Below are 12,549 nucleotides of genomic sequence, written 5' to 3' on the forward strand. Positions count from 1 at the left end.
TCAAGAAGTCGACCCTCTCGTTCGACAGAATGTGCTACTCCAGTCCACTTTGTGTCGGCGGCTGTTTCCTTGTGTGTGTTATTCATCTAGCTCCCATTCTCCAGGCACAAGAGGCTTTCCCGGCCAATGGTGCTTTGAAAGTCCTCAAGATTTCCTCTTCTTTTCACCACATTTTTTTATGTGTGTGTGTGCATGTGCACGAGTCAGTGTCTGTAATAAAAGACCTCAGCTCTGGATAGCACAGAATAGGGGTAATTCAAATAAAATAAAAAATTATAGACTCCCATGACAGGAACCAGGAGTTGGTTCTTCAGGACTGTTGTGGTTTTGTGCCTTGTTTGGCATTCAGCTAACAGTCCCGTTTTATTGACGGACAAGAGCTTCGGTTATGAGAACAGAGGTGTAGTCTTGTGCGAGCGGGAAACAGTCGAGAACGGATTTTCTCCACAATCGTAGCAGCGCTATGGCAACTTATGAGTGTTAAATCAGTATGTTTAAACAGTAAGGAACAACATATAAACTGATAAGATAATGGAGTTTTTTGTGCTACTAATACCCTAAGAATTAGGATGAATTCTGCTCTATCTACATTAGGAATATGAAACATTCTTATGTGTAAGATAATGAGAAAACTAGAAAAGTATGTAAGTATGAAGTGTGTATTTCAGTGAATAAATGATATATTAGGCATACATTGGACCAATCCCCCCTCTCACCACAAGTGGGACATAAGCATATTGTCAGCTGGGAAGAGCAAGGACCCCCGTTTGCAAAGCGTGCCATCTAGAGGACAAGGTCCCAACATACACATCCTTTTGTAAAGTACATTTTAAAAGAAACTATTTTCTTTGCTCTTTTGAGGAGTGTGATGCACAATGTGGACATATTTTGCCCAACATCCACAGCACAAAGCTCCTTCCACCAATATTCTTTATGAAAAATAAGATGCAAAAATGGTAAATTCAGAAATTGTCATGGTTAAGAAATCACAACAACAGGCACATTAATAACATAATTACTCACATTAATACATCCAAACCTATTCAGTATTCATTAATATGGCCCATCCAGACAAACAAAATGTATTACACTACAGCACAGATTTATATATAAAAGTCTTAAAGGTACAGTAGCAAAAATAGCCTTTCTTAAAGTAAAGCTCAATTAAAAAGCATTTGTAGCATAATGTTTATTACCACAAATATTAATATTTTTTTAGACCGATTCTCCCTTTTCTTTAAAAAATAAAAGAAAAAAAGAGGAACCTGGAATATTCCTTTAATTCAGAGTCAAAGAAAGGGTGGAAAATGGGCATGCAAGACAAAAATTTCTGCTGTTTGGGTGCAAGGAACCTTGACCTACATATTACGTTGACTGCAGAACAAGAAATGTAAAAAAAAAAAAAAAATACAGAACAAATTTGAATGCATAGAGTCCCTTTGAGGTACATCAGAGTAACTGTCTAAGTGCAGCATATTGAAACACAAATGACTACTTGCTTTTTCAAAAACATTTTACTACATGAAAAGTAACATACATCTTTTTAGGCTCACACTGTCTGTTAAAAAGAAAATTGACCAATAAAAACACAAACACGCAACTAATTATATTAAGTTTGAAGGCCTATTTCAGCACATAATTGCTGTTATGCTGCTTTGAAAACTTAAACGCAATGCAAGGACAACTGTTAATAGCACATTGCGGGATCCAGGAGTTCATCTGCAGGCTGTGCATTACAATGTTAGGGTATTGTAATCGCTGATAGTATTTCTTTCAGTTTGTTTTAAAGTGATAGTTCACAAAAAATGAAAATTGACATCATTTACTCACCCTTATGTTGTCCCAAACCCATATGACTTTTTTCCCACAAGACATAAAAGATGTCAGGTAGAATGTTAGCTTCAGTCCCCATTCACTTTCACTGTATGCAAAAAAGACTGATAGGAGGTTAGAAGTCTGCCTGACATCTCAAATGGGTTTGGAAAAACATGAGGGTGAGTAAATGACAGAATTACATTTTTGCCGTGAAATATCCCTTTAACAAGCTTTCGGGCACATGTCAACACAACATGGAAACAATACAGTAAAAACTAGGCCCTTTTACTTTGAGAACATACAGTAAAAACACTAACGGTCTTTCTCACATTCAGTTCATGACAAAGCAATGCAGTAACCATTCAAAACAACTTAAGCCCCAAATAAATGCATCCTTAAACTAATTACTTCATGATCCGAAGTCTAATATGGAGACGCGAAGGATTAATTGAACTATTCTTGATTTCTCAAAGCTTACATCTTTACACAGTATAAGCATCCGCTTTGTATACCAAGGGTCATCACTGCAATGTACATCACAAAAATAAATTATGCAAGCCATAAGATCTGTATTACACATATGCTCAGAAATACTCAAACTCTGAGAATTTTCATGTCATACTTGAAATTGAGCATTTTTTGCATTAATCACTAAAAAGAGGCTTTCAACTTACATACAAGTAAGTTTAACTAATAAATGTGTTACTAGTTTGATTTAGTAAAAGCAGAACAGGTATAATGCAAGAATCTACGTCATGAGATTTGACATGTCAAGATGAATTTAGGTGTCTGTCCCTAAACAGAAAACTAAATAAATATCTCTCCCATGACCTGGCACTAATTTACTATGATTTGACAGTTTTACTCACTAGGACAAACTCCACCAATTTTGTGCAACATTGCATGTTAGCACTCAAGCACCACTTTTAAGGTTAAAAATCAAATTGTGCCTCCTACTAAAACCTTTACTTTTACAGAGAAATGGGAAGGAGCATTGTGAAATGAGACAACTGCCCAGTTTTGGACAAGCAAAACAATGATTTAAAGGGAAACTTTACCCAAAATGTAAAATTCTGTCATAATTTACTCACCCTCATGTTGCCCTATCTTGCATGGAATAAAAGCCTCAGTCACCATTCACTTTCATTGTATGAGTGGGGTGCATGGAAAGTGAATGGTGACTGAGGCTAACATTCTGCCAAAAATCTCCCTTATGTTCAAAAGGATGAATGAAAGTCATGCAGGTTTTGAACAACATGAGTGAATAAAAGACAGAATTGTCATCTTCTGTGAACTATTCCTTTAAAATACTTAAAAATACATAGATTGTTTCCGAAATTGACATAGCAATCAAAAGTCAGGAAATAAAGAACTCTGTAGCCCCCAAAACAAAGACATTCGTCCTTACAAACTTTTCACACTATCAAATTCAACAGCTTTGAACTCCAAAGACATTCATTTAACACACACGCAAAAAAAAATAAAAAATAAGTATAATAAAAAAACAACAAACAGGAGTATTCATCACACCCAAAATTCTACCGAAATGCTTTCAGGACCTCCATCTACGAAAGAGAAATATGAAACAAAACACTACTCCGAACACTGAAAAGAGCAGCACACTATTAAGTTTTGCCTTCTTGCCTTCAGTTTTGCAGAAGAGAACATAAATTTGCTGTGGAAGTCTGTTGTGGTCCCTCAGCTGTGTGAGAGTGAGAGAAGGACATAACGGAAAGGAAGGGACGTAGTGTGGTGAAATGCTGGCATTAGGAGACGAACAGTGCAGACACATATTGACCTGTGCCTAAACAGAGGAAGCTTGTCACAGATGAGCAGAGGGCAGTGAAGCGAAGGCGTCTAATCACACATAGCCCTGGTTGAAGCTGCCCCAGTCCTCTGGGCCATCCTGCTCAGGTGCATACTGGAAATCAGGCTGGTAGTTCTCAGGGGGGCTGACAAATGCATTTGCCCCTTTCTTAGGTTTGCCACTGTCAAAATGGGACAATACATTATTAGGTTACCAATATTTCATCTGAAATAACATTTAAAAAGGCCGATACAGTGGCCTCCAAAAGTCTGAGACAGCTAACGAAAATGCTTTTTTTTTCGTGTGCCAATTGTCTGATTGATAGGTATTTTTCATTGGAAATTATTTTATCCCACTGTATATTCAAGAGAGCAATCAAGTAGCATGCTAAACAAGGAGATACCCACTGGTTCTTGTGTTTGGAACCGCTGATGTGGGCCTGGTACTGCTCCACGGAGTTGAGCTCAATATTGCACACAGTACATGGGTAGCCCTTCACGGTGGAGGCTAAAAAAATGACAAGACATTTAACATTTCAGTGTCATTACTTATGTGACAAAACATAACATAAAAAAGGTCTGCAATTTCACAAAGGTAATCGGAGGCATCTAAAAATGCTAAAATATTTGTCATGTGACCAATTAACCCAAAACAATCAAGATGGCGGCCCATATTGTAGTGGCATTGTTGTGTCTGCTTTTCGCTTAGATTGTGATGTTAAAGATAAAATGTTACTTGGTATATCCTTCACATTGTGATGAGAAGCTTACATGGAATTGGTGTCCGGGGATGGAATACGAAGACAATTGCGTTTCAGACCGTACATGGAACGGCAATTTTTCCGCATGTGCAGTAATGGGATTTAAGCATTTTCATACATTTCGGTGTAGATAAGAAACTTTTGGAAAACGCTTGAAAATGGGAATGTGGACGGAGAGCATTTAAAAAAAGAAAACACCATTTTCAAATGTAACCGGATTAATGTGGATGTAGCTTTATATACAGTTTATGGAGTCTTTTGTGTTCCATGGAGGAAATAAAATCATACAGGTTTGAAACAGCATGAGGGTGACAATTTATTCTCATTTTATTCTAATTTTTGGTTGAACTATCTCTTTAAAACCAGGTGTAAACACGGTCATATAGGTTGTGGTTCTCTTGCTTGTGAGACACCCTTCACTGTAAACCTTAATGTTGAGATTACTGGAAAAAATTTAAATTTTGCGCTCATAACTCAAATATCTATGCTCTTTTAACGTATTTATCTTAAAAACACACACTTGCAGTAGACATTTTAGGCTATGGGAAATACCCATAATCCCTTGCACTTGAATTATTTAATCCTTGGTCAATGGGAATTTACAGAGATATTTAAATTTTTGTTTTTGAAGAATGCATAGAGGTTTAAGCTCTTTTGTAGTATTTTTGCAAACATGTGTTTCATGTGATGTCCCTTTGGTCAAGTTGGACCCTTTTATCACCATCCCATTTCTCCTTGTGCAAGTGCAACTGAAGTGCAGGCATGTATGCATTTCTGTGGAGAAGTTTAAGTTTATTTAACAATTGACCAAGAATCTGTTATAATCTTCTTTATTTGAGTGGTGTAATTGTATGATCTGAATTGGAGTCAATTCAATAAAAATTATTAAGTAGAAACAACAACATTTAAATAGCAAATCTGAGTTTAGTCTACTTGCATCTAGCAACCATGGCTTAAATAGTTAAATTCTTTGATCACCAATTTAAGTGAACTTAATTACACAGGTTTTGGAGACACCATTACACAATTCAATTGAGGAAAGTCAACTTATTAGGGCTTTCAGTGTTCAATGTTCTGACCTGGTGCAGTGGACGGTCCATAGGTCTCCATTAGCTTGTGTTTAGTCAACTGTTTTTTATGTTTCTTGCCAGTGTAGTGTTGCTGAGCCATCAGGGGGTTGTTGAAAGAGGCCTGGCAGATGGTGCAGAAGCGGTTAGGGTCCTCCTCCGCCGGCCCCTGCTCACCTTTAGGAAGCTGTTCATCCTTTTTCACCTGGGCTTTGGGCTGAGGTGCTAGGAAACAAGCCAAAACACAGCATGTCAGTCACGCGTTTTTGTCACAACAGACACAATAGACCTTAGCCTATTTTTAATCTATAAGCCACGTTTAAGTTTTCTCAATTTAAAATGGATAAACGTAGCGTCCATTCAACGGGTTCTACGTTTGAAATGTTCTAGATCACATCTAATTATCACAGCCTATATTTTCCAGAGTTTGTCCGCTGGAATTTGTTCAGCAGCTGAACGATCAACATGAAGATATTAAACAGCGAGTCTGTTTGGTCATTTTAGAATTTCATTTTTTTAAATGTACAATCATGTAACATAACAGATGCATTCATACCAGGAAGCTGTGGACCGAAGGTTTTTAAGCGAAGGTTCTTGGTGTGAACTTTGCCCTGGTAATGTGATTGCGCCACAACTGCAGAAGAGAACGTCATGTTGCACACATGGCAGGCTTTGTACTTGTCCCCTTCATCGACAATACCTGTCTGCAAAACATTAAATTGGGCATTAATGCAGGCCAGAAATACACCTGTGCTCTGTAATCAATAAATCTGCTACTATCCAACACACCTCACATACAGCATCATCTGAAGACTTGAAACGTTTTGCAAATGGCTCATCCTTTTCATGAATGCTCATGTATCGACGTACTTTGCTTGCATGCTTTTTGCTCTACAAAAGAAATACAGTCAGGATAACATTAGAGATTGTTACATTAAAGAAAATTAAAGATTTGTTACTTTAAGTCCATGTCTATTAGCTTTAAGGTCATCTATAGGATAGTGTCCTTCAAACCGTTGACAAAATTTGTTTTCAACTGAAACAAATTGAATATTAAAAATGTGCAGTCTCTCTCTTCCATCTAAAATGACCATGGAAGATTCATGGCGTGAGAATTTGTCCAATCAAATTCTTTCTAGAATGAGAACACACCCTCCTCCTACATCTGCTCAGCGTACATGGCTTTGTTCTCACCCCCATAGATGATGTCTTCGCAGGGCGATTTGAAGGGAGAACAATATGTGCTCTAGAATGTTCCATTAATAATAATCACTTAAAATGTTGGACTATATTCCTATTTTTAATGCAGCCAGTTTTCAGATGTTTCTTGGGATGTGCAACATAATTACACTGGCAGCCAAAAGTTTGGAATAATGTACAGATTTTGCTCTTCTGGAAAGAAATTGCTACTTTTATTCACCAAAGTGGCATTCAACTGCTCACAATATATAGTCAGGACATTAATAACGAGAAAAATTACTAATACAATTTGAAAAACAATTATCTGAACTTCTTAAACTACTTAAAAAAAAAGCAATGACAGCTTTGCAGATCCATGGTAATCCAGCTGTCAGTTGGTCCAGATACTCAGGTGACATTTCACCCCACACTTCCTGTAGCACTTGCCATAGATGTGGCTGTCTTATCAGGGCACTTCTCATGCACCTTACAGTCTAGCTGATCCCACAAAAGCTCAATGGGGTTAAGATCCATAACACTCTTTTCCAATTATCTGTTGTCCAATGTCTGTTTCTTTGCCCAATCTAACCTTTTCTTTTAGTTTTTCTATTTCAAAAGTGGCTTTTTCTTTGCAATTCTTCACATTAGACCTGCACACCTGAGTCTTTTTTTTACTGTTGTACATGAAACTGGTGTTGAGCGAGTAGAATTCAATGAAGCTGTCAGCTGAGGACATGTGAGGCATCTATTTCTCAAACTAGAGACTCTGATGTTCTTATCCTCTTGTTTAACCCCAATTATCCCTAATGTGATCACACCCACGGGCAGAGGGCGCTATTCATACAGTAATGTGTGGAGGCGATCGATGCACATGGTAAACACCCCCGACTGTGCCTTAAAAAGCATCAAGTTCTTTCACTTTTCTGCACATTTGGAAGATGGCAAGATACACAGGTGAGGAAGAGTTAACATTTTCCTCAGAAGAAGAGCAGGACTCCGATGAATGTTTGCATTTTGAAGAGAGACTTGATCCAGCCAAGTATACAATTTCGGATGAGTAAGTCATTTAGTTTTACTTACTTTAGTTGACATGCAATTTTATTTAAACATGTACATATTTTACTAGTGTGACTGTTTCCAGACTTGCCAGCCAGGATTCAGGGTATATATTCAAATAGAAAACTGTTCTTTTAAATTGTAAAAAGTGTTCACAAAATCACTGTTTTTACTGTATTTTGGATCAAATAAATGCAGTCTTGGTGAGCAGAAGAGACTTCTTTTAAACGGTAGTGTAGTCAAAAATTAAGTCTTTATGTAAAGAAAATGCATAGTCAGATTACTTCTTTTAACTAAAAACTTGATTTTGATCATTAAGTCTTTCTGTCACATTCCTCATTGATAGGCCCAGGGGGAGGGTCTTTGTCACCTCAGGTGTGAAATTCATCCATATTCACGAAAGTTCACGCCTCCTCGCATAAGACCTTTCTAACACTAAAAGTGTCTTACAAAAGTTAAATTAGTATATTGTTTTTTATGAATGCATGATCAGGATGGTTTTCACATAATTTTGTAGTAAAAATTCTAGGCTGCAAGATCCAGTTCTCAAAAGTCTTGTGGACAAATGTTTAGTATGTGTTATATGGCCTTATTTCAATTACTTTATTTGTTTTTCAAAAACCACGCATAAACGTTATTTTCTCAAAAATACAAACATGTTGCTCAAATATTATTGAAGCCCAGTTTGTGCTGAATACAGTGTTATCAGACTTTAGCCATGAATATGCTTTTAAGCAACTGAAAAATGCACAAATGTCAAGGCATGTCAAAACTTCTCCAGGGTCCAAAACACCCTCAGACCCCAGAGGGGCCTTCCACATCTCTTTCTGTCCTTGTTAGAGCCAGTTGTCCTTTGTCTTTGAAGACTGTAGTGTACACCTTTGTATGAAATCTTCAGGGTTTTTTTAAGCATTGTGTAGCCTTCATTCCTCAAAACAATGATCGACTGGCGAGTTTGTAGCGAAAGCGTTTTTTAAGACATGCCAGTCTGTTGCATACTGTGGCAACTCAAAAAGAAACACAAAGACAATGTTAAGCTTCATTTAACAAACCAAATAGCTTTCAACTGTGTTTGATATAATGGAAAGTGATTTTATAGTACCAATTTAGCATGAATACTCAAGGATAAGGTGTTGGATTGATGGCTGCTGGAAATGGGGCCTGTCTAGATTTGATTAAAAATGACTTTTTTCATATTGTGATGGTGCTGTTTTTAACATCAGTAATGTCCTGACTCTGTGATCAGTTGAATGTCACTTTGGTGAATTAAAGTATCACTTTACTTCCGAAACAGCAAAATCTGTACATTATTCCAAACCTTTTGTCGCCAATGTAAGTGTTTTTTATACATGCAATATACAACGTCCATATAAGAATGGAAATCTTACCTGGTAGTGTGCAAGTTTCTGGGATTCAGAGATTAGGACAGCGCTGCACACTTTACACTGAGAATCAGAGAACAGCTCACTGTTCTCCTTTATCATCCGGTTCACTGAAAGATCAATCAGAATACAGAGACTTACAAGGAAGAAAACTTAAATGTCACTGATAAATAAAATAAACACATAACGAGACCTTGATACTTTTAATTCGCTTAACACCACTGCAAAGTATGTAACACTTAAGTCAGATCTAAAATAGACTTTTAAAACTGTAATCACAGTTTGCATTTAATTGCATTAACGAGGCTGTCCTATTGACCTTGGATCCAGTTGGATCTCTTCTAAACACTGAAGCTGCAGTAATGTGAGCACTGGGGGAGCTTCAGCTAGGCTACCATCCATCTACACCCCTTTACATTCTCAAGCACAGAATATTCCCCAAACAAAAGCCACGTTTGGCTAATATAAATAATACATGGTAAGTAATGTAATTTATTCCGCATGAATAAGCCCGATTTCTTACCCTCGGCCGCCCCTGAAGGTAAATATGGAAAATCTCCATTCGGCTCTTGCTGCGCCATGATGTTTGCAGGAGGCGGATCGTGCATGCGCAGATCACACATGCGCAGCGCAAGTCTCTTCATGCCAGAGCCTCAATCTTCAGAGCCTGGAGCCATACGTCACAGCAGTCTCAGGCCGGAGGTGAGGGCGGAGCTAATAGAGCCACAGTAGTTTCCGGACCGATACTTGCGCCACCTACAGTTTTGATGCGTAATTTCTTACTTCTTTTTTTTTTTTTTTTTTTATTGAACAAAAAGCTCAGGGGATACATGTATCAAGTAATTTCTTACTTCTATTTGCTTTATTAATATTTATTTGTAACACTTTTCAACAAGGTTCCATTTGTTAACAGTAGTTAATGCAGTAGGTATCATGAACGAGCAATGAGTGATATTTCTAACCATTATTTATTAATTTTGGCACTTTAAATGGTTAAACACACAATTGTTATTTTTTAGTTCATAGTGCATTAACTAATGTTAACATATAAAACTTTTAATTAAAAAATATATATTTGCAAATGTTAAAAACACATTTACTAAGATTAAAAAATGCTGAAAATGCATTGCTCATTGTTATTCATGTTAACAAATGCAACCTTATTTTAAAGTGTTACCCGTTTGACTATTTTATGTGTGATCATTTCCTTTATGTTCATGAGGTTACAAATAGTACAAAGGAGCAAAGCATGGACATGTCATAATGTCATAATGTCATATATATATTTAATCATATCATTTAAAAATAAACATTAAATTTCAAAGCCTAGCAAAAATGTACATTGAACAATTAGAAAACTAATAAGAAATGTTAATATTGATCAAATGGAACTAAAATAATAATTTAAACAACAGCAACATTTTAAAAGAAACACTCAAACGTTATACAACTTATACAACATAAATAGACAACTTAAAACTCATCAAAAGAACAACTGACTCTTAGGCCCATCTTAGCATGTAATTCCAGGAAACAATTCTCCATATCATCCCTGAAAAGAAAATTAAATGTGTAGGTCTCTCTGGAAAGTTCTGGTTCTTCAAAAAGTTTGTGGGTGGCCTTCCTTGTACTCATCTTCCAATTGTAGGAAACGAGGCTCTTCACCTGTGCCCCTAAACTGCTGTTTATTCTCATGCAGCCATTACACAACTGTTTTGAGGTGTATATATATACACACATGTGTGTGATATATTTATCCATACATATCTACATATCCTCAGGACTCAAGATGGCGCCGAGTATGGCTGCTGCGTTGCGAGCTCCGTTACAACACTGCGGTTTATTGTTTGTTTTGTTTACAGTTCTTTGTTTTTTTGTCTTGGATGTTGTCTGCCTTATTGTTTACGACAGACAAACGCTTTTGGACATTAGTTCTACAATCACACATCGAAAACCGGACTTCAAATTCCTTAATGCCGACCCGCTGTTTACAAACACGCCGGCGGAGCCCTTTGTCTGTGCTGCTCGGCCGCGGAAACGCAGAAGGAAAAGAGGAAAACGAGCCGGCGTTCTCATCAGAGTAAGACGTCGTGCAAATCGACCCCCGCTACCCAGTATACTACTGGCAAATGTTCAGTCTCTGGACAACAAACTCTGCGAGCTGAGAGCGCGGATCTCTTTCCAACGAGAGACGAGGGACTGCTGCGTTATGTGCCTTACAGAAACCTGGCTGTCTACGGAGATTCCAGACTCGGCCATCGAAATCACGGGCTTTTCCGTGCACCGAGCGGACAGAGCGAAAGACCTCTCTGGTAAAAGCAGAGGTGGTGGTGTATGTTTTATGATCAACAAATCATGGTGTGATCAGAGGAACGTACATTTCATCAAGTCTTTTGCTCTCCTGATCTGGAATATCTCATGCTTCTGTGTCGACCATTCTGGCTGCCGAGGGAATTCACAGCGGTTATCATCACAGCTGTGTACATCCCCCGCAAGCCGACACAGACCGGGCACTCAGGGAACTGTATGGGTGTATAAGTGAGCAGGAAACCGCGCACCCTGAGGCTGCGTTCATTGTTGCCGGGGACTTTAACAAAGCCAACTTCAAAGCAATCGCCCCAAAATACCACCAACACATAAAGTTCAACACACGAGGGGACCGGGTTTTGGATCATTGTTACTCTCCCTTCCGGGAAGGCTACAAATCCCTCCCCCGCCCCCCATTTGGCAAATCGGACCATTCTTCCGTTCTGCTTCTGCCCGCTTACAGGCAGAAACTGAAACAGGAAGCACCCACCCTCAGAACGATCCAGTGCTGGTCGGACCAATCAGACTCTGCGCTACAAGACTGTTTTGATCACGCGGACTGGGAGATGTTCCGGTCCGCCTCTGATGACGACATCGAGGTTTACGCTGACAGCGTAACGTGTTTCATCAGGAAGTGCGTAGAGGACGTTGTTCCGACCAAAACTATACGGATATACCCCAACCAGAAACCATGGGTTAACGGCGATGTTCGCGCGGCACTCACTGCGCGGACCTCCGCTTTAATTCTCCTAACACGGAGGAGCGTAAACAAGCCAGTTATGCCCTCCGTAACACTATCAGTGCAGCTAAACGCCAGTACAGGCACAAGCTTGAAGGCCAGTTCAACACCACTGACTCTAGAAGTATGTGGCAGGGAATTAACACAATCACGGACTACAAGCGGAATAAAGTCTCCGCCATGAACACCGCTGCATCTCTCCCGGACGAACTTAATACATTTTATGCTCGTTTTGAGGACAGTAACACCGCCCTCGCGGAGAGAGCACTCGCTGCTGACGCTACAGAGGTTGATTCACTCTCCGTCTCTGTTGTGGATGTAACCCGATCATTCCGACGGGTGAACATCCGTAAAGCCGCGGGTCCAGACGGCATTCCGGGCCGCGTCATCAGAGCGTGCGCGAATCAACTGGCTGGTGTTTTTACGGACATTTTCAA

General features: G+C 38.8%; 1 protein-coding gene across 1 annotated transcript; it reads right to left on the minus strand.

Annotated features, from left to right (window-relative positions):
• Positions 1–1,047: 1,047 nt before the first annotated feature.
• On the minus strand, positions 1,048–9,710 carry LOC127628264 (zinc finger protein 346-like). The gene is made up of 7 exons (XM_052105054.1): positions 9,590–9,710; positions 9,073–9,176; positions 6,239–6,340; positions 6,006–6,153; positions 5,462–5,674; positions 4,030–4,129; positions 1,048–3,803 (listed from the first exon to the last, which is right to left on the minus strand). Exons 1-7 carry the CDS (start codon positions 9,708–9,710, stop codon positions 3,677–3,679), a joined length of 915 nt encoding a protein of 304 aa, XP_051961014.1. The 3' UTR covers positions 1,048–3,676.
• Between the last annotated feature and the right edge of the window lie 2,839 nt (positions 9,711–12,549).

This window comes from Xyrauchen texanus, chromosome 34 (genome assembly GCF_025860055.1).
Source record: "Xyrauchen texanus isolate HMW12.3.18 chromosome 34, RBS_HiC_50CHRs, whole genome shotgun sequence".
In the NCBI taxonomy this organism is placed as follows: Eukaryota; Metazoa; Chordata; class Actinopteri; order Cypriniformes; family Catostomidae; genus Xyrauchen; species Xyrauchen texanus.